Below are 23351 nucleotides of genomic sequence, written 5' to 3' on the forward strand. Positions count from 1 at the left end.
CTGGGTCGCTGCGGAGGTCTTGAGTCTCCCGATTGCGGAGCGCGGTTTGGCGCTGATGTGCCTTCGCACCCAGATTACGACTTTCCGTCTTCAGACTTTGCAGCGATACCTGTACGTTGAGCCTCCTCCACGTTCGTGTGCCCTGGCGACGTATTTCTACCGCCAGGTGCACAGCTTGAACTACGACGTGCAGCTCCTGTTGGTTGACTGGAATGGTCTTTGGAACTCTTTGTTGGCGCTGCCCGTCTTGTACCAGGACCTTCTCAAAGTCTGGAACGTGGTCGCTGATGTGTTGGGTATGCTGGGTCTGCGTTTCCCAGAGCAGTGAGAGAGACAGGCTACCAACACTTGTAGAAGTACAACTTTATTTTATTTAACTATGAGCTGTTAAACATACTTGCACTGTGGGTCGACACTATGTTAGGTTGACTGAAGACCTATGGCTAACCTGACCAGACTATAGTAGATGTTTGTGCTACTGATTAAGGGCTGTGGCTGTCCCAGAGGCTGCATCCCGAATGAGCGGGAAAACTAGTGCCCTTTGGCTTTATAGTGACCGTGCCCTGTCTGGTGATTGGCTGCTGTGCTCTGTGTGCTGATTGGTCTTTCAGTGTGTCAGTCAGTGTGGGTCTATGCACCATCATATACTTGTGTGTATGTTATGACAGTCGCCACGCGCCGCAGCTCTCCCCCGTCAGGAGTAGTGGCTGTCATAAGGGAGCCGCTGCTCAGGAATCCGCACCTCCCCCAATATCCATTCAGGTGGCTGGCGGAGCGGAGGGCTGTGGATGCCGGGTGACCAAGATCAGGGATGTGCTGAGTGGCGGGCTGGATGACACCCTACGAGTTTGCCAGGCGCGGAGCGGTGTTTGTCCCGTGCGTGGCCAATGCTATCCAAGGCCTCAAAACGGTCGTTCTTGGCCCCGTGGGCACAATTGGACTCGAGACGGTGCGGTTGTGTGGAGGCATCCCGTCTGAGCGGACCCCTGCTCGGACGGAATTCCACATTGCTCCCAAACCCCGGTACCGTCCCCGAGTGCTGGTGCACCACATTCCCAGCCGCGTCGCAGAAATATCCTTCGTGCCTTTTTGCACAGCACGGACATGGTTTACTCTACGGCCTGCTGTTGCTCACCTTCCACCTCCTTGCCCTCGCCCGCCGCCCGGAAACGCCTTGGCATGCCTCGTTGCCGTCTGGCGGCGGAGGTCCCCACTGGAGGTCCCTCTACGGAGATGTCCTCCCCAGAAACCAAATGTGGCCTGGGTTGGAGGGTGCTGCGCATGGCAGTGCCGTGCAACTATCGTTTAAATCACTTCACGGCTCTGCCAGAGACCTGCCACTTGTGTGGCCTGGTGGAGACCGTGGAACATGTTTATGTTGTCTGTCCTAGGCTGCATTCCCTTTTTGGTTTCTTGATAACGTTGTTGTTGAGGTTTTCTTTGCACTTCAGCCCCACGCTCCTGATCTACGGACATCCGTAGGAGGCGGAGGACCTCCTTGTGAACCTGCTCCTGGGCCTGGCCAAACTTGCCATTTATAGGTGCAGGCAGCGGGCGACCGAGGGGGTCGTCCAGCCTGACTGTCTGCCCATCTTCTGCGGCCTCGTTCGCGGCCGGGTGTCCCTGGAGATGGAGCATGCGGTGTCCACGGGGACACCTCGAGGCCTTCCATGCTTGGTGGGCACCGCAGGGGTTGGATTGCACCCAAATACAGCACTCCCTCGTCACCAAACTCTCACTATAGCACTCAAATGCACCCAAATTCAGCACTCCCTCAGTCACCCAAACTCTCACTATAGCACTCAAATGCACCCAAATTCAGCACTCCCTCAATCACCAAACTCTCACTATAGCACTCAAATGCACCCAAATACAGCACTCCCTCAGTCACCAAACTCTCACTATAGCACTCAAATGCACCCAAATTCAGCGCTCTGGCTATTTGACTACAGAACAACCCCATAACACCGCAATGGGAATAGCACCGCGGAGCTACTCATGGGCAGACGACTCCGAACCCGACTAATTCTACTATTCCGAATTCAGGTAGCAAAATAGAGCGACACCAAGAGACCCAATTGCAGGGGCCACGACAACACTCGCCGAGAAAGATAGTTCAACATGGGTGAAAATGTATGGGTCAGAAATTAAGCGAATGGCCTTACATGGGTAGCAGGAACAGCCAAGGCCAGGACAGGACCTGTGTCGTAGGAGATGCATGTAGGAAAACATATACTGTAATAAAGAAACACCTGGACCAGGTGCGGCCCTCAGAATTGTTTCCTCCTCCTGCAGAGCTGACTCAGACCAGCAGACCGTGGACCGTGTAGAGTCCTCCACGACAAACTATTCACGCCCTTCGATGAGGACATCGGACTCGGATATGGACACCGTGGATGACGCCGCAGCTGTACCCCTGCCAATGGAGGAAAGGCGCGAACTGTCCCTCAGGCGCTCACATCAGAAAAGACGGGTGCCAAGCCATTATACCCCCCCCCATCAGAAGGCAAAGTGGAGGATCCGGACCCGGCGCAAAAGCAGGAGACCCATGAGTCACGAGGACCATGGGGGCTCCTTGGAATTTGGAGGGAGGGGTGTAATGACTTAGGCCAGGCCTTTGAGATTGGCCAATTAGAATAAGAATTCCGTGATTAGTGGTCCAATCAGGGAACCCCTTTCTGTGTATATAACAGGGAGTGTCAGATCTACTGACAGCAGACTGAATGGTCATGACTGCTCAGCTGTTGGGATAGTAAATAAAAGGAAATCTGGTGACGGGACTTCTACCTCCATGGACATATTACACCCCATCCCTCTCTCTCCCTCACCCCTCCTCATCCCGCTCCCTTTCCCCCCTCCCCATCCCGCTCCCTTCCCCTCCCCATCCCGGCTCCCTTCCCCCCATCTCTCTCCCTTCCCCCCTCTCTCCTCACCCTTCCCCCTTCACCCTCTCCCTTCCCCTCCTCATCCCGCTGCCTTCCCCCCTACCCACTCTCCTCCCTTCCCCCATCTCTCTCCCTCCCCCCATCTCTCTCCTCCCCCCATCTCTCTCCCTCCCCCCATCTCTCTCCCTCCCCCCCCATCTCTCTCCCTTCCCCCCCATCTCTCTCCCTTCCCCCCCATCTCTCTCCCTCCCCCCCATCTCTCTCCCTCCCCCCATCTCTCTCCCTTCCCCCCAACTCTCCCCCCATCTCCTCTCCCCCCCCCTCCCCCCATCTCTCTCCCTTCCCCCATCTCTCTCCCTCCCCCCCATCTCTCTCCCCTTCCCCCATCTCTCTCCCTCCCCATCTCTCTCTCCCTCCCCATCTCTCTCCCCCCATCTCTCTCCCTCCCCATCTCTCCCCCTCCCCATCTCTCTCCCCCTCCCCCCATCTCTCCCCCCTCCCCCAGCTCTCTCCCTTCCCCCCATCTATTTCCCTTCCACCCCCTCCCCATCGCTCTTATCACCTTCCCCATCTCTCTCCTTCCCCCCATCTCTATCCCTTCCCCCCCATCCCCTCCCCCATCAGCTCCCTTCCCCCCCATCTCTCTCCCGCCCCATCTCCCTCCCTCCCCATCTCTCTCTCCCGCCCCATTCTCTCTCCCTCCCCCCATCTCTCTCCCTCTCCCCATCTCTCGCCCTCCCCCCATCTCTCGCCCTCCCCCATCCTCTCTCCCTCCCCCCCCATCTCTCTCCCTCCCCCATCTCTCTCCCCCATCTCTCCTCCCCTCCCCATCTCTCTCCCTTCCCCCATCTCTCTCCCTTCCCCCCATCTCTCTCCCTCCCCATCTCTCTCTCCCCTCCCCCCATCTCTCTCCCTTCCCCCATCTCTCTCCCTCCCTCCCCATCTCTCTCCCTTCCCCCCATCTCTCTCCCTCCCCCTCCCCATCTCTCTCCCTTCCCCCCATCTCTCTCCCTTCCCCCCATCTCTTTACCTTCCACCCCCTCCCCATCTCTCTCCCTCCGTCCTCCCCTGCCCAGCCCTCTCCCTTCCCCCAGACGTCTCCCCTTCCCCCATCCCTCTCCCCTCACCCTCTCTCCTCTTCCTCCCCGGCACCCTGTTCAACCCTCCCAGGGTTTGTGTAACATAACATCACTCCAGGGTAATAAGTCTGTGCGAGCACTGTCGAGGGAGAGGGGGGGGGATGATGATAATCGGCTAGAGCTGGAGCTCACACCCACCTTGTGGCGTGCCTAGTGTGGGAGATGGGGGTGGCACGGGGAAGACATCCAGGGACGCCATGCCCAGTGATGATGCCGCCCCACATTCCCGACTCCTCCCAACCCATCACCCCACCCCTTGCAACACTCATTGCTCCCTCCACATACCCCTTACCATCCTCCCCCCTCCCCCACACCATGCCCTGTCAGTGATGCCCAACCAGCCTGCCTACCACATCCCATGATCTTCGATGCCCCTGCTGGCTGCCCTCTGGGATCCTGGAACCGGATAGCCCCAGCCCACTTGCCGGTGACACATGCAGCACCGTGCCACCCTGTTCCGGGTGCTGCCTCAGAGATGCGCCGTTATCAGGAGTGTTGTTCTCCGGAGTCCCCACCCCGTCGGGTGATTCTTGTTGGCACCCAGTGCCCCCTCCTCCCCCCTGGTTCCGAGAGGGCCCTGGGGTTCACCTCGGGATGGAGGGGAGCTGGATTGAGCCCTGGTTGCCCCTGCAACATCTGGCTCTGCCAGCCCTGATGGTTCCCCAATGTCTCCAGCATGGTGTCAGCACCATCGGTGATGCTCATCAGTAACTGGAGCACCCCAGCAATGCCCACCTGTGTCACGGACACATCCCCCAGCAACCAGGACATGCTCTGGAATACCTCGGTAATGCCCACCCGATACTGGGACATGCTCCGCAGCGCCCACCTGGGACTGGGACACGTCCCCCAGTAACTGGGATATGCTGCTGAAACGCTCAGCTATGGCCGTCACATGCGCCTTGGACACCATCAACATGCTGCTAAAGTCGTGCACCAGGCTCTCCACTGTGGTCACCACCCAAGCAGTGTTGGCCTTGATGCCATGCATTGCCGGCACTAGCTCCTGCGCCTGTAGCCTCGGACTCCTCCAATCAGCCATGGACCTGCTGAATTGTCGCTGATATCCCCTTCTGAATATCATGGCAGCACCCAACAACTCCGGGTAAACCTCGTCCAGATGTTCAGCATCTGATTGGGACCAAGCTGGGTCCTCGGATCCAGCAGACCTTGACTGCTGTATTGCCAGGCATTACTGCCTCCACCTGATGTGCATCAGCAACTATGTGGTGCCCCCTAGAATGTGCTCCGGAAGCCTGTCCACAGCTGTTGCCCACCAAGGTGTGTGTCTGCGTTGGCGGAGGGTGGGGTGACAGCTGTGCTGAGAATACGGTGGTCCCCTCAGAGCTCCCCTCCCCAGGTGTTCTAATGGGAGGCGGGGAGTGGAACCACTCCAGATGGGCCGGCACCGTCGGATGGAGATCCTGCAGGAGAATGGACTTGTCAGTGGGACGGATGGGTCACTGCATGGCACTATCAACTCACGTGTGACAGGTCACCTGGGTGCAGCCCGATGGATCCTCATCTCTGCACCTTATGCCAACCGCTACATCGGTGACGGATCTGTCCTCGGCCATCCCTGCGACCTCCAGGGCCTCGGAAGTCCGGCACCCTGCAGCCCGTCTGGGCCCTCTCCCCTCTGTTGTGGGCCAACTTCTCCTGCGGGCCACAGAGGGGGCATCATGATCCGCAAGTGTCGTTCGTTGCGGGTGTGGGGAGACGGGGGGGGGGTTGCGGGGTTGGAAGGAGATGGTGTGAATGGGGGGGATGGCGAAGGGGAGTATGGGACGGGGATGGGGGAGCAGCATGGGCGACACTGTTGGACATGGTTGGGCAAGGACACAGTACGGTGTCATGCCAGGTACATGTTCATGGGAGGGGTGGTGCCAGGGGACTGGTGCCAACCCACCCATGCGGTCTGGTAGCGGTCGTTGATCCTCTTACGGCATGGGGGTGCCAGTCCTCCTGATCACACTCCCCGAGCTCATGGCCGCTGCCACTTCCTCCCAGGTGGCACTGGCTGTCATGTGGCTGACCCTCCAAGCCCCTCGGGGGAACAAGGCACCCCGTCTGATCTTGACCGCGTCCAACAATCTGGTCAGGTTGGCATCAACCAATCGTAGGGCTAGTCCCCTCGGTGGCATGGCTGCGAGGTCTGTGGGGTTTGCTCTGCAGGATCGGTATAAGTGCTGCTCTCCCTTGTTAGCAGGGTGCTGGTGGGGCGTGGTCCTAGCGCATCAGCCGGCGGGACCATCATTTGCGGCGTAAAGCCCGTGGGGCCTAGTTAAGTGATCCAATTAACATTTGATACCGGTGAAGGCCTTGCTGGGCCGAGTGTCTGGAAGCTTGTGGCAGTTCCCCCTCACTGCCACACTTTTCCATTAAATTGCGTCCAATGTAACTTGAAAAGAATAACAGTGTCAAAGAGAGCTAAGAAATGAATTTCCTCCATGACATCAGCTTGGAAGGTAAGAAGTCACATTGGTAAGAAGGTACATTGTTCTAAGTCCTTGATAAACTGTTACTTCATTGCCTATATGGATGGACGGAATCAGTGAGACAGGTGTTTCAAAGGAAGTAAAATTTCTCTTGGAACAGTGTCCTCTACTTCCTTTCTGAGTTCAATAATGATGCATCATTGACAAGAAGTTAAAAAGGATAGGTCAACTGTTCACATCATGGTGAAAAGTTTAGCTGATCCTCTTGCTTCCCAGTGGGATAGTTCAACATTGTGGAATTCTGCCATCAATCCTGACCCTTACTGACTGATGAAAGCCTCAATTTTAAAAGTCTCATTCTTGTGTTTAAATACACAGCCCCTTCACTGCCTCGGCAACATACTGTGGCTCCAGAATTCCCAAGATGCTCTGTTCTTCTGATTATGGCATTACGTGCATCCCTACCTACCACCTTCACCCCACCTTGAAAGGTCCTGCTTTCAACACCCAGGGTTTCCTTCACAAAAATTCCTCTGTCTCTCCACCTCCTCTTCTCCTTTAAGATTTTTCTTTAAAACCACCCTCCTTGATTCCCCCTCCTCGTCTTCTCCTTTGGCTCAGCCTCCATCTTTGATCAGTTCTACGCAGTAAGGGATAGTTTTTGTGTTAATTGCACAATGTAAATCCAAGATTTTGACCTCGCATGAAGGAATGATCATCATTCCTGTTCCAATCCACGCCCAAACACACAGCCACATAAATCATCACAAAGTTTGGAGCTATGTTTCTATAACTGCCAACCCACTGGATGGGACAAATAATTACCCTTTCTTTTACCCCATGGACAAATTGCGACATAAGCTGAAGCTGGAGCCTAATGGCTGTTCATTCACTACACTAAAAAAGGAAGTGAGATCTACTTGTCAAAAGCAGAGGGTGTTTAAAGTGGGTGGCATGGTGGTCCAGTGGTTAGCACTGCTGCCTCACAGCGCCAACCTTGGGTGGAATGTTGCCAGTTTCTGCATGGGTTTCCTCCAGGTGCTCCAGTTAATTCCACAGTCCAAAGATGTGCAGGTTAGGTGGATTGGTCATGCTAAATTGCCCCTTAGTATCCAAAAGGTTAGGTGGGGTTACTGGGATAGGGTGGGCCAGGTAGGGTGCACTTTCAGAGGGTTGGTGCAGACTAAATGGGCTGGATGGCCTCCTACTGCACTATCGGGATTCAACGATAAGTGGTTTGGAATACTTAAACTCCTGAAAAGGTAGGACGTAATGAAATGAGCTCGGTCGCTGAAGCCGATCAGCTTAAGTCATTTAGATGATCATAAATCATTTTTACATGAACTAATGTCTGTTTTTGAAGAGAGTGCTTCTGTTGGGTGGGTGAACTGTGTTGCGCGTTAAGAGTTTTTTTTTCACTCATCTCTCTTTGCATGGTCTTGGTTGAAAAGGCTCCTCGAGGCCCACGCCAATAATTGTCATCTGGTGCATTTAACAAAGCTGCCTGAATATAATCTCTGTGTTTGGAGACAGCATTATATCAAATTGCCACTTGACCCAATGTGAACCATCAGCATGGAGATTGAAACAAATTGGCAGTGTGTGTGGAGCAGATGGGAGGCCTGAGTGAACCAGTTTGTTGGGAACATAAGAACTAGGAGCAGGAGTAGGCCATCTGGCCCCTCGAGCCTGCTCCGCCATTCAATGAGATCATGGCTGATATGTGGTGTCTGGGCTGCAATGGGGTATTGGTGATAAATTGTGAATAGTAGTTGGCATGGAAGAAGCTGAATTGATCTGGTGAGACTAACATCAGGACGAGTTAATACTATCATGGACAGATGAGTCTGTGGCAGCTAGGTGGTGAGGGTGAGGGTGCCCTGGAAAATTCTTGCTGGGGTGGGGAACAGGTTTCGATCTTGTGGCACAGACTACAGAATTCCAGGAAGTGGCTGGGCGATATTATCAAGATCAGATATTTCAAAGGGGAATGCTGATAAATCAACAATCGCTGTTGAGGTGGTTTCTCGAGCTTTTGGAGCACCTTATTCCGGGTATGTTGCAGGTGCATAATGTAATCCAGAAAGAACAAGCTTTCTCCTTTCATCTGTGAGGTAGGTTGCAGCTTAACAAGAATGATCACAACTTCAAGGCTCATGAGAAACTCAAGGCTTTGATTTAATTGATTTCTGTAAAGTTGTCAATCGGATGCCTTATGCACTTTGTGCAGAAGCTGGAAGCTGTCATATTACATGCCTAAAACTTCTGTAACAGCCTGGCATAGTCATACTCACCAGATCATACCTTGAGACAATGTCCTGAGACACCATCATCACTATCCCTGGGTATGTCCTGCCCCACTGGCAGGATAGATCCCAGAGGCAGAGGTGTGCTGCCTGGCGGGAGCTGCCTTAGGGAGTGCTCAATGTCGACTCTGGACTCTATGAATCCTCATGCCATCAGGTCAAAAATGGAAAAGGAAACCACATCACCTACCACCTCCCTCAGCAGATGAATCAGTATTCCTCCATGTGGAACAACAATTGGAGGAAGCACTGAGAGTAGCAAGGGCACAGAATGTACTCTGGTTGGCGGACTTCCATTCGTCACCGTGCGGCATGGGAGCATCATGGCAAACTGAGCATAATGAGTCCTAAAGCACACAGTTGCGAGACTAATTCTGTGGCAGATGTGAGGGAGCCAACAAAAGGGAAAAACAGACTTGACCTCACCCTCACCACCTAGCTGCCACAGACTCATCTGTCCATGATAGTATTAGTAGGATTGGACAACGCAAAGTCATTGTGAAGGCAAAGCCCCATCTTCACACTGAGGGATTCAGTGAGGATTCTGCGCCGGATTCCGCACCTTTGGGGCGGCCCGACACTGGAGTTGTTCACGTCACTCCTTCGCGCCTGAGTTGCCCGCCCCGCGGTTTCCCGATGAATCCCACCCCATATCTCAAATAGTATGAGCAGTTTTGGGTCTCTTTATTTAAGGAAGGATGTATATGCTTGGAGGTGGTTCACTAGATTGATACCTGGAATGAGCGGATTGTCTTCTGAGGAATGTTTGGACAGACTGGGCTTGTCTCCACTGGAGTTTAAAAGAGTGAGGGGTGATTTGATGGAAGTATATAAGACCCTGAACAGTATTGACAAGGTGGATGTGGTAAGGATGTTTCCTCGTGTGAGCAAGTCCAAAACTAGGGGGCACTGTTCTAAAATTAGGGGTCACCCTTTTAGGACAGAGATGAGGCGAATTTGTTCTCTCCAAGGGTTGTGCGACTTTGGACCTCTCTCCCTCAGAAGGCTGTGGAGGCCGGGGTCACTGAATATTTTTAAGGTGGAGGGAGATGGGGTGTAGATAGGAATATGGAATTTGAAATGCAAACAGATCAGCCATGATCTTATTGAATGGCGGAGCAGGCTCAAGGGGCTGAATGGCCTACTTCTGCTCCTATTTTATATGTTCCTTCAATGTCACTGGGTCAAATTCCTGGAATTCCTTTCCCAACTGTACCTACACCACATGGTTTGCAAACGATTCAAGAAGACAGCTCACCACTACCTGGTTATGAGCAATTAGAGATGGGCAATAAATGCAGGCCTGACCAGTGATGCCCAAATCCTGTGAAAGAGTAAAGAAAAGCTTCAACTTTAACATCTGTGCGAGGTAAACTGGAGACTCCTGGTTATTATCTCTCTTAAAAGAGGAATGGGGTCAGGCCTGTAAACTGCCACCCATCCAGATCAATGCTGCTTCATATATTGTTTGATTCCAAAATAAATAACTGTATGGGGTGCGTGCTGCAGGCAATTTGAAAAAGGCTTTGGCAGCCACAGTATAGATTTTAGAAGACTTGTTTGGCGGCACTCAAACAGCCTAAATAACGTCAAGTCAGGGGCATGGGATACAGGGAAATTGCTCTCTCTGGGTACAGAATTGGCTGGCCGAAAGAAGACAGCGAGTGGTAGTGGATGGAAAGTATTCCGCCTGGAGGTCGTTGACCAGTGGTGTCCCGCAGGGATCTGTTCTGAGACTCTGCTCTTTGTGGGTTTTATAAATGACTTGGACGAGGAAGTGAAAGGGTGGGTTAATAAGTTTGCCGATGACACGTAGATTGGTGGAATTGTAGACAGTGTCGAGAGCTGTTGCAGGTTACCGCAAGACATTGAAAGGATGCAGAGCTGGGCTGAGAAATGGCAGATGGAGTTCAACCGAGATAAATATGAAGTGATTCATTTTGGAAGGTCGATTTGAATGTTGAATACAGGGTAAAAGGCAGGATTCTTGGAAGTGTGAAGGAACAGAAGGATCTTGGGGTCCACATACATAGATCCCTCAAAGTTGCCACCCAGGTTGATAGGGTTGTTAAGAAGGCGTATGGTGTGTTGGCTTTCATTAACAGGGGGATTGAGTTTAAGAGCCGCGTGGTTTTGCTGCAGCTTTATAAAACCCTGGTTAGGCTACACTTGGAATATTGTGTCCAGTTCTGGTCGCCTCATTATAGGAAGGATATGGTTGCTTAGGAGAGGGTGCAGAGGATATTTACCAGAACGCTGCCTGGACTGGAGGGCATGTCTTATGAAGAAAGGTTGAGGGAGCTAGGGCTTTTCTCACTGGAAGAAGGAAGAGAGGTGACTTGATACAGGTGTACAAGGTGATGAGAGGCATGGATAGAGTGGATACCCAGAGACTTTTCCCCAGGGCGGAAATGGCTGTCACGAGGGGACATTTTTAAGATGATTAGAGGAAAGTATAGGGGAGAAGTCAGAGGTAGGTTCTTTACACAGAGAGTGGTGGGCGTGTGGAATGCACTGCCAGCAGAGGTGGTGGAGTCAGAGTCATTAGGGCCATTTAAGTGACTCTTGGAGTAAATTGAAAGAGTGTAGGTTAAGTTGATCTTAGATTAGGATGAATGGTCGGCACAACATCGTGGGATGAAGGGTCTGTACTGTGCTGTATTATTCTATGTTCTACGTTCTATGGGCTAACCAGTGGAATATGATGGTAGGCATGCCCTAACTGCAATATTGCAGATTTGCCTCCAAGATCTAGGACTGTGAATAGCATGGATTTGTGTCAAAGGAAACAAGGATTGAGGGAGAGATGAATGCAGTCAATACCAATCTGCTGCTTAAGTTAAAGGAAAGGCAGCCTTAGAACAAATATATTTCTTTGGCAAATATCCTCAGCTAAGGACTAGGTCAAACAGTTGATGAATAAGCCTGATATATTGAAATAGACCATGGTATCTGAAATCGAGTTGAAATCATAGGGGCTGGTTTAGCACAGGGCTAAATCACTGGCTTTGAAAGCAGACCAAGGCAGGCCAGCAGCACGGTTCATTTCCCGTACCAGCCTCCCCGAATAGGATGTGGCGACTAGGGGTTTTTCACAGTAACTTAATTTGAAGCCTAATTGTGACAATAAGCAATTTTCATTTTCAGCACACTGTGAAGAGCCTGTCCCAATAGTGAAAGCAAATTTGTCAAATATTTGGCGAGGCAACTCAGATTTAAAGTTGGAAGGTTCCTGCAATTCTGCCTGAGATAAGGATATGTAAACAAACACAGAATCTGTCTTCCCTAACTGGCAGAGACTTGCTGCTGAAGCTGCACCAGTAGCAGGGCATATTCCTGTCGTGGTGGAGAGGATCAGGGCAATGCACTTACACATTTTATGCCAAGTTAGGTTGGTGTCCGGGAGGAGTTCCTGGTGCGTGGGTCCTGCCCATGCTTTCTTTTATTAAATGATTAACTTGTGATGATTTATCAAGTTTACGTGTGTGAGGCGGGGGAGGGGGGAAGAGAGAAGAGTAGAGTTGGGGTAGAGTTGGCTCCACAGATATAACAATACATCCCTGTGGAGGATTGGTAATCCAATGCCTGAACAAGGTCCATTTTATTCCAGGGCATTGTTGACCTTGTGCCAGTCAGCCTGATTCATTAATGATATCCAGAGAGTAGAACAATAGCTGAAGACTGTAATTCTTGCCAATTAGTTCCAAATAACGTGTCGGCCAAATGCCATGAAATGTAGAATGACCTGGCTGCACAAAGCATTGCAAAGCATACTAATGCTAAATGTGGAGGAACTGTACATTTTTAGCTGCTTAAAGGGCAGCGGCACTTTTAAACAATATTAAGGGATCAATGCGTGTCTGATCAACATGAACTTAAATGACCTTTGGAAACTGGAGTCTGCTCCTGAGGAGAATGATCAGCTCCACTCATGTGGTTTTCCCTGTAGTTTGGAGGCTCTTTCTCATGGCATGGATTCTTTGTTTCCATCAGATCGGGCTGACTTTCAAAGTGTTTTTACTGCAAAAATGTTTCTGCAATCCTTTGGAATTTATTTTTCCTGTGTTTCAGTGTTGCTTCAAGTTACAAGACCCTCTCTTTTAAATTGCTATGACATGAAAGATCACTCCAAGTCCAATAAAACCATTCCTTGGTGCTGGTTTGTCGTATTCACCGAGAAGGACTTAACTGCAATAACAGCGAGTGCAAGTTTATTCATTAGCTGGATTTCACATTCAGACTTCATAAAATCTCAAACTCAAAACATTTTCCTGCTCACTTTCCTCTCTAGCTTAGGGATTCCATGGGATATATCTGTAAATGCTGCTCTTGGTGCAATGCCTTATGTGGCGGTTACACACACTGGCAATTCCTAATGGGTGGAAAAATGTGCACAAAACGCTGATCTGTCCAAGTGAGGTGGCTCACGTTCTGTGCCAGGAATTATGGGGTTATCTATCTATTTTCCCAGTTCAGTCCTTGGATTTATAACACCTGGAAATTTTCTCCTTCCCAATTATATTCTCCCCTGACCCCAGGCATTTCTGTGAAGAGTGTAAATTTTCCCTGAAAGAGATGCTGGCCAGAATTCTCCAGCTGTTGCAATTCTCTTTTCCCACAGGCCACCCACGAGTTTCCTGGCAGAGTGGGGTGGCTTCAATGGGAAAAGAGAGAATCTTGCAGCCAGCGAATGGCGTGCCGCTGAGATACATGTAGCTGGGGGACCACAGAATCCAGCCCCTCGTGCCGCGGGAACACCACATGGAATTAAAGAGGCCAGAAGCAATCCGGTGTCGATGGGCAAGAAAAGCAATGCCTTACCTGGTTGAGGAGCTGCCTTATGCCTTTGGATTTTCTCTTTCTTAAACTTTGGCACAATTCGGAACATAGCACTTCGGCTGTTTCTTTTGGCAAATTCCAATGAATGGTCCTGTTGAAAATTAGGTTGATTCTTAATTTTTATGCTCCAGAAGGAGTAAAACCATCTCGGTGATCGATCCAACTTGATCCAGTAAAACCATTCTTCTACAATTTTTTTAAAATATAAATTTAAAGTACTCAATTTTTTTTCCAATTAAGGTGCAATTTAGCATGGCCAATCCACCTAGCCTGCATATCTTTGGATTGAAGGGGTAAAACCCATGCAGACACGGGAAGAATGTGCAAACCCCACACGGACAGTGACAGTGCCCACATGCCGCCCCATTCTCCAACAAATTCTAAGTGCTCTCACACTAGCCAGCAGACAGTGTGTGGAGTCAGTGTGCAGCACCAAGTGTTGGCATGTCCGGTAGCATTGTGGATAGCACAATTGCTTCACAGCTCCAGGGTCCCAGGTTCGATTCCGGCTTGGGTCACTGTCTGTGTGGAGTCTGCACATCCTCCCCGTGTGTGCGTGGGTTTCCTCCGGGTGCTCCGGTTTCCTTCCACAGTCCAAAGATGTGCAGGTTAGGTGGATTGGCCATGATAAATTGCTCTTAGTGTTGAGTGGGGTTACTGGGTTATGGGGATAGGGTGGAGGTGTTGACCTTGGGTAGGGTGCTCTTTCCAAGAGCCGGTGCAGATTCGATGGACCGAATGGCCTCCTTCTGCACTGTAAATTCTATGAATTCTATAAACCTATAAATCAGATGCAGCAGGTGGGGTTGGACATCACAACCACATTCTGAGCAGCCTTCACTCTTCTCAACCTAACATGCTAATGAAAATTGAATGGGAAAACACCAGTATGAGCAACACTTTGAAATAATCACTCGTGCTCCTAGTTATAACATAGGGCACTCACTGATCTCAATACTGTGTTCTGGAAATTTACATCGGGTATTTACGTTATGCATTGGATATTGGATATAACAGCGCTAATTTTCCTTTGCATTCTTCCTCCACTCCCGAGGGAAAAGCCAATTCTTTGCATTGCCTCGGGATGAAATTGTATATTCCTGCAGCAATTACAAACATGGAAAAGCCTTGCAAGTGATTTGGAAGTAAGGCAAGGTAGATTCAACCTCATTTCCCATACTGGAGTCCCAGGCAGATCCCCATTTGGATATGTGCTCATCGATAGTTGCCGTGTAATGTAAGCCTACTTGTGACAATAAAGATTATTATTATAAATAAAAATGTGTATGCACACACACACAAACCATTGTCGATTGTCATTAAAAAAAATATCTGGTTCACTAATGCCCTTTAGGGAAGGAATCATAGAATTTAATGCGCAGGAGGTGGCCAATCAGCCCATTGAGTCTGCACCGGCGCTTCGAAAGAGCACCCCACTTAAGCCCACGCCTCCACCCACGTCCCCGTAACCCCACCTAACCTATATGGATGCTGAGGACAATTTATCATGGCCAATCCACCTAACCTGCACTGACATCTACCATCCTTACCTGGTCTGGCCTACATGTGACTCCAGATCCACAGCAATGTGGTTGATGCTTAAATGCTCTCAGGGATGGGTAACAAATGCTGGCATAGCCAGCGATTCCCACATCCCATGAACGAATAAAACAAAACACCACTAAAAGGACAAGTGTAATGGCCACCCCAGTGTACTCTACAGTTTTGGGATCAGACACATTGAAAGTATTCGTGAGCTGCAGCTAACTGAGCTTCTGTCTGTCTTGGAAAGTGAATTATGCTAATCGGTCATGTTAAAGGACTCCCTTTCCCTCGCAGTAAAATTCAACAAACTGAACCCATGGGTTGGGTGAGTGAAACTTTCTGATTTTCGACTCAGGGAAATAGTGTTCGGGATTGCAGTTGGGGGCAGTTGGTTGGATGAAGGGGGCAAGATAGGGGGCAAGACTTGAATTTATATTGAGCTTTTCATAACCTCAGTCCACTCCAATGCACTTCACAGCCAAGTGCTTCTGAAGTGGCCACGTTGGTAATGTTGAGACCACAGCAACCAATTTGTGCCTATTAAATTCCTACAAACAGCCAAGTGACAATGGCCAGATAATCCGATCAGGTGACATTATTTGGGAGGTAAACTTCAGCGCAGGATATTGAGGAGAACACCCTTATTCTTCTTTGTATGGTGCCATGGGATGTTTGACATCCGCCTGTGAGGGTAGATGTGGGTCTTGGCTTAATATCGCATCCAAAAGCTGGATAGTGCAGCATTCCCTCAGTACTGTTGTAAACGGCAAAGCCCACGACAACCCGGATCCCCCTGTGCAGGCCTTGCAGAAATCAGCCCTTTTCAGTAAAAATAATTAAAGGTACCGCATGCTTGAATAAGTCATCCACAAATTTCAAAGAATAGAGAGGGAATGTTTTTCAGTTACTACACTAGAGCGTTACCCTGGATTTCATACACAAGTCTCGGGAGGGTGACATCAACTCTTCTGATTCAAAAGTGGAAGTGTTTTTGAATGCCACAACAGCCAGAAAATGCTGGAAATGCTGGGCATATCTGAGAGAGTTTGACGTGGTAGGTCATGAGGGCTACTTTCTGGAAAGTCCAGAACTGGGCGCTATAATCCCAGGACAAGGGGATGCCCATTTAGGAATGAGATGAGGAGACATTCTTCATTCAGAGGGTTGGAAATCTTTGGAATTACAGCCGTAAATGTTCTGTCAGTGAGTACTTTCAAGAGTGAGGTCGATAGATCTTTGGGCACAAATGGAATTAAGAAGAACAAAGAAGAACAATACAGCACAGTGACAGGCCCTCCGGCCCTCCAAGCCTGTACCGGTCATGATACCAACCTTTGCCAAAACCCGAAGGTTATTGACCAGAAACATTAACTGACTTTCTCCCTCCACTTGTTCTGCAGATATGCTCAGTGTTTCCAGCATGTTATTTCTTTTTTGCAGATTTCCAGCATCATAGATTTACATAAAACATACAATGCAGAAGGAGACCATTCGGCCCATCGAGTCTGCACCGACCCACATAAGCCCTCTCTTCCACCCTATCCCAATAACGCAAAACTCCTCCTAACCTTTTTGGTCACTAAGGGCAATTTATCATGGCCAATCCACCTAATCTGCACATCTTTGGACTGTGGGAGGAAACCGGAGCACCCGGAGGAAACCCACGCAGACACGGGGAGAACGTGCAGCCTCCGCACAGACAGTGACCCAGCCGGGAATCGAACCTGGGTTCTTGGCACAGAGAAGCCACAGTGCTATCCACCTGTGCTACCGTGCTGCTTTTGTAAGGGAATCAAGGAAGCTGGGATAGGGCGGGAAAGTGCAGTTGGTATGGTAGTTCAGCCATGATCTTAGCGAATGACGATGCAGACTGCAGAGGCCACATGGCCGACACCTGGCTTCCAATTCTTTATATTCCTTCTTTATTTGGACACCGGGTGTGTTTGGGGGGGGGGGGGGGGGGGGGTTGGTTTAAGAGACAGGAATAGCAGTTTGTGGCACCCATCTCACCTTCATCATGACATCAGCTCTCAGAATGGGTCCCTTCCCGCTATCTGACAACATTGCAACACATATGAGCACTCATTTTTGGAAAAATGCCAAATTCTAACGTGGCTGCTCCATACCTCTTCGGCCGTCGACTGTAGCAAATGATAAAGCCATGTGATCTCCGCAAGCTTTCCCAGCTCAACATCCACAAGGTGTAATGCTGTTGACAGCTGTTCTTCCTGAGGCGAATCTAGTTGCTGCCAGAAGCGGAATGCAGTTAGTCACTGGATTCAGAACAGACACTCTAGCCACGGTTCAGTCCCCAACTAAATAAACAGATCTATATTGTCATCCATTACAGGAGTCCCGGGCGGGATACTCTAATCCCACGACAGAGTGTCCACGCCGTTGTAAACGCCGATGACTAATTCTGGCCCCTACAGGGGGCCAGCACAAAGAAGAACAAAGAACAAAGAAAATTACAGCACAGGAACAGGCCCTTCGGCCCTCCCAGCCTGCGCCGATCCAGATCCTTTTTCTAAACCTGTCGCCTATTTTCCAAGGTCTACTTCTCTCTGTTCCCCACCTGTTCACATATCTGTCCAGATGCATCTTAAATTATGCTATCGTGCCCGCCTCTACCACCTCTGCTGGCAAAACGTTCCAGGCACCTAACACCCTCTGCGTAAAAAACGTTCCACGCACATCTCCTTTAAACTTTCCCCCTCTCACCTTGAAATCGTGACCCCTTGTAACTGACACCCCCACTCTTGGAAAAAGCTTGTTGCTATCCACCCTGGCCATACCTCTCATAATTTTGTAGACCTCAATCAGGTCCCCCTCAACCTCCGTCTTTCCAATGAAAACAATCCTAATCTACTCAACCTTTCTTCATAGCTAGCACCCTCCATACCAGGCAACATCCTGGTGAACCTCCTCTGCACCCTCTCCAAAGCATCCACATCCTTCTGGTAATGTGGCGACCAGAACTGCACGCAGTATTCCAAATGTGGCCCAACCAAAGTCCTATACAGCTGTAACATGACCTGCCAACTCTTGTACTCAATACCCCGTCCGATGAAGGCAAGCATGCTGTATGCCTTCTTGACCACTCTATCAACCTGCGTTGTCACCTTCAGGGTACAATGGACCTGAACTCCCAGATCTCTCTGTACATCAATTTTCCCCAGGACTCTTCCATTGACCATATAGTCTGCTCTCGAGTTAGATCTTCCAAAATGCATCACCTTGCATTTGCCTGGATTGAACTCCATCTGCCATTTCTCTGCCCAACTCTCCAATCTATCTATGTTTTGCTGTATTCTCTGACAGTCCTCCTCGCTATCTGCAACTCCACCAATCTTAGTATCATCAGCAAACTTGCTCATCAGACCACTTGTACCTTTGTCCAGATCATTTATGTATATCACGAACAATAGTGGTCCGAGCTCGGATCCCTGTGGAACACAACTAGTCATCTTTCTCTATTTTGAGACACTCCCTTCCACCACTACTCTCTGTCTCCTGTTGGCCAGCCAGTTCTTTATCCATCTAGCTAGTACACACTGAACCCCATACAACTTCACTTTTTCCATCAACCTGCCATGGGAAACCTTATCAAACGCCTTACTGAAGTCCATGTATATGACATCTACAGCCCTTCCCTCATCAATTAACTTTGTCACTTCCTCAAAGAATTCATATTAGGTTTGTAAGACATGACCTTCCCTGCACAAAACCATGCTGCTTATCAATGATAAGTCTATTTTCTTCCAAATGTGAATAGATCCTATCCCTCAGTATCTTCTCCAACAGTTTGCCTACCACTGACGTCAAGCTCACAGGTCTATAATTCCCTGGATTATCCCTGCTACCCTTCTTAAACAAAGGGACAACATTAGCAATTCTCCAGTCCTCCGGGGCCTCATCCGTGCTCAAGGATGCTGCAAAGATATCTGTTAAGGCCCCAGCTATTTCATCCCTCGCTTACCTCAGTAACCTGGGATAGATCCCATCCGGTCCTAGGGACTTGTCCACCTTAATGCCTTTTAGAATGCCCAAAGCCTCCCCCTTCCTTATGCCAACATGACCTAAAGTATTTAAACATCCATCCCTCGCCTTAACACCCGTCATGTACCTCCCCTTGGTGAATACCGATGCAAAGCACTCATTAAGAATCTCACTCATTTCCTCTGACTCCACGCATAAATTCCCTCTTTTGTCTTTGACTGGGCCAATCCTTTCTCTAGTTACCCTCTTGCTCCTTATATACGAATAAAAGGCTTTGGGAATTTCCTTAACCCTGTTAGCCAAAGATATTTTATGACCCCTTTCGTGAACCGCTCCAGCATGGCACTGGAGCGTTCACGCCGCTCCAGCTGCTGATACCGGTGCGAATTGGGCACCGCGGGATCTGCGCATGCGCAGTGGCACCGGCGCCAACGGGCGCCTGCGCAGTGGCTTCCTTCAACATGCCGGCCCCAACGCAACATGGCGCAGGACTACAGGGGCCGGTGCCTACGAAAGGAGGCCCCCAGCCAGAGAGTCCGGCCCGCCGATTGGTGGGCCCTGATCGCAGGCCAGGCCACATTGGAGGCACCCCCCCCCCCGGGTTTGGACTCCTTCCCACCGGCCGGCCCCCCGACCCTTCCACGTCGAGGTCCCGCCGGCTGAGACGGCGCCGATGGGACTCGGCATTTTCGTGACGGCCACTAGGCCCGTCCCGGGCCGAGAATTGGCGGGCCAGCCGCAGAGAGTGGGGAGAGGGCAGATTCGTGTGTGTGGGGGGGGGGGGGGGGGGGGGGGGGAGTGGGTGCAGTGAGCAGGTGAAGTGTCTGATCATCATGACGTGGAGTGGGCTTGACGGATGAGTTGATCGTTTCTGCACAAAATATTTTTTGTATGCCTGGGTCTCTATAAGACCTGGAACACCCGTGTTACTCGACATAACGTGCGTAACTAATGCCTACATTTTGAACAGATGGCGCCACCTTACCAGTGGAACTCGTCCAACGAGCAATGATTCCGTTTCATTGTGCAGGGCTTTTACATTACTGGCAATCTCAATTGCTGTGTTCCTGGTAAGACTCTGGATAGAGGAAACAAAAAATGAGACTGGTCAGCTGAGTGGGTTTAATTAAAGAGTAGCTCATTCATTTGCACAAGTGTTGACAGGAATTAATTGGAGATGATGTGACTCGTTACGAACAACTCTGCTTATAAAATTATAAAGGAGTCCCTAAATCAAAGGTAATTGCATAATAAGGAATCCGGAAGATCCCCAGGGTTAATTTACCACAGTCAGACTGTGATGTGCAGCAACGGCTGCAACCATATCATTGATGCGCCCAAGATTTCTCTCCTTGCTAACTGTTCATGAATTCATTGAGCTACAAACCACAGAAAGTATCAAACAATGACACTGGTTCATGAGCATATCTTTCACTCTAAATATTGAGTATAAAAGGCTTGCAACAAGGGTGGAAATATGCTGACTAAACACAGCATTGCACAGTTGCCATCAGTGAACATCTTACCTCAAGAGGGAACATGGAATAAAAAGGGGCAGCAGCAACATGGACATAAATCGGATGAGTGACAGGAGACAGAGAGTAGTTATTAGGGGCTGGTTTAGCTCACTGAGCTAAATCGCTGGCTTTTAAAGCAGACCAAGCAGGCCAGCAGCACGGTTCGATTCCCGTACCAGCCTCCCCGGACAGGCGCCGGAATGTGGCGACTAGGGGCTTTTCACAGTAACTTCATTGAAGCCTACTCGTGACAATAAGCGATTTTCCTTTCATTTTCATTTTTTACATAACGGATGTTTTTTGGGCTAGAGGAAGGTTTGTGGTGACATTCCGCAGTGTTGGTATCCCTGTTCTTCCTGACGTATGGCTTTGGTGTGTCGGGCACAATTTCAAAATTTGGAAACATTGTGAACTGTGAGGAGGCAAGTGTAGGACTTGGAAAGGACATTGACAAGGTGGGAGGAGGGGTTTGCTTCCCTTCGCTTTTTCTACCTTTTTCACCCTTCAGGATTGATTGCCAGGGAAAGAAACTGGCTACTTGGTGAGAATCTGGTAAGTGGGTAAGTTCTACTCTATCCCTAAAGTTTAAAACAGTACACAATGCAGTAAAGTTGATCAAATATATTAAAAGAAAAATGAATAAGCAAATCATTTAATTAAGTCATTATTTAAAATACATTAAGGGTGGCGGGACAAATGATGTGCCCAGGCTGCAGAATACGGGAGCTCCTGGTAACGTTGTGATCCAGGACAAACGCGCCTGGAGTCAGTGTCTGCGGCCCGAGGAGCTTCAGCTCAGTGTCACCGAGCTGGAGGCTGAGCTGCGAAGCACTACAACACTTTGAGGAGTGGAAAAGTTACCTAGATGCTGTGTACCAGGAGGAAGTTACACACTCAGGTCTTCTGATTTGGTCCAGGACAGGAGGGTGTGACTGCAAGTGAGGCAGTTAAGGGAACCCAGAGGGCAGAAGGGCAAGAGAGTTAGCCTCTGCAACTGTCAAACAGGTTTGAGATTTGTGTTGTTCCTCGTGTCTTAATAAAGCTCGTAGTCTCAAAAGTTGGAGAAGATGCTTTATTGGGAATTCGTTCTCTTTTCAGAGCTTAACTTACGGCTACCTCAAATGCTGCCTGCTTGTGTGTCTGTCCTGCTTTCAGTTCTGCCTTCCGTGAAGTGTGTCCTCACTTCCTGTCCCGGTGTATTTATAGCTCTCCCGTGCTCCCTCTAGTGCTTGCTCAGTTGTATTGCATCTACTCAGATCTACAATCGCCACAAGATTCTGTCAGCTTGTTTTGATGAGGGGGGAGGCTGAAGGGTGGATGAGAAAACTGACCTTGGCACATGGTTCAGGAAGACATTCCGGTGGGCAGAACAAAAAGGAATATAGTGGTATTCGGGGACAGTATAGCGAGGGGGATTGACACCGCTCTCTGCAGCAAAGAACCAGAGTACAACGGCTGTGTTGCCTGCCCGGTGCTAGGGTTCAGGACACCTGCTCAGGGCTGGAGAGGAAATTACAGCAGTAGGGGGAGGATCCAGTGATTATGATCTATGTCGGTAACAATGGCAGGTAGAACTAGGAAAGAGGTTCTGCAGAGAGAGTACAAGGGGTTTAGCCACTAAATTGAAAAGAAGAATCTCAAAAGTTATAGGGTGCAATTCCGGAAAGAATTTAAAGTGTGATAGCGAGTGGGAACGGCCACGAGCTTCCTGGCACTGGGCTCAGCCAGGCCAGCAACGCAATTCAGCGTTAATTGGTCCAGTTAACGAGGCCCCATGGATTTCAGACTGCAAATGAAAGCTCGCCAGCCGATTGGCTGGGACTGCGCTCGCAAGTCCCCCGCTAACAGTCGAGCAGCACTTAAGCTGCACTTGCTCAGCCAGCCCCACTCAGCTCGCAGCCATGGTGCCGAGATGACCGGCCGCATGTTTTGGAGACGAGGACAGGGGAGGCTCTCAGATGCAGTCAAGGCCAGGAGGGATGTCCTGTTCCCCAGAGTGTCCTGGAGTTTGAGCCACAGAGCAGCCAGTGCCGCCTGGAATGCCGCCTGGAATGAAGTGCCAGCAGCCATCAGCTCCAGGAAGCGTGATCAGGAGGACTGGTCTCCAGTGCCGCAAGAAGGTCAACGACCTACACCGAGCAGCACGGGTGAGTTGACACCTCCACATCCCCCCCTGTCCTCCCAAAAGACCCCCATCCCCCAACACAACCATAACCTCCCAACCCACCCTTCACCCTCCTCCCTTCACCCCAACCCTCCCTTCACACCATCTCCCCCCCCCACCAATGTGAACCGCACGTGTGGCTAACGGTGACCTCTCTGTGTCTCCGCAGGAGAAGCTCTCCCACAATCATCGGCAGAGGTCCCAGACTGGTGGAGGGACGCTGGACACTGGAATCCTCACGTCCTTCGAGGAATGGGCCCTGGAGGTTACGGGGGTGGTCGAGGACAGAGCGGTCACCAATCTGGAGATTGCCGCACGGTGCAGAGGTGAATGGACTGTCACACGCGAGTAGTCATTACCATACAGACTGACCCATCCCTCCCACTGACCACATGTTCATTCCCCTGCAGGTCCTTCAGACAACGATGCCGGCCCATCTGGGTTGGCCCTCTCCTCTGACTCCCATGAGAGCACCTGGGAGAAGAGCTCCGAGGATGCCACAGTTGATGCATCACAGCC

General features: G+C 50.3%; 1 protein-coding gene across 4 annotated transcripts in view; it reads right to left on the reverse strand.

Annotated features, from left to right (window-relative positions):
* Window positions 1-23351, reverse strand: part of dgkh (diacylglycerol kinase, eta) — a 656851-nt gene that overhangs the window by 45619 nt on the left and 587881 nt on the right. For all 4 annotated transcript variants that reach the window (XM_038802770.1, XM_038802769.1, XM_038802768.1 and 1 more), the window contains 3 exons: window positions 20137-20229; window positions 17279-17398; window positions 13590-13698 (listed from right to left, as the gene is read on the reverse strand). In XM_038802770.1, the coding sequence (XP_038658698.1) occupies window positions 13590-13698; window positions 17279-17398; window positions 20137-20229 (322 nt within the window). The remainder of the gene's footprint in view (window positions 1-13589; window positions 13699-17278; window positions 17399-20136; window positions 20230-23351) is intronic.

This window comes from Scyliorhinus canicula, chromosome 7 (genome assembly GCF_902713615.1).
Source record: "Scyliorhinus canicula chromosome 7, sScyCan1.1, whole genome shotgun sequence".
Taxonomy (NCBI): domain Eukaryota; kingdom Metazoa; phylum Chordata; class Chondrichthyes; order Carcharhiniformes; family Scyliorhinidae; genus Scyliorhinus; species Scyliorhinus canicula.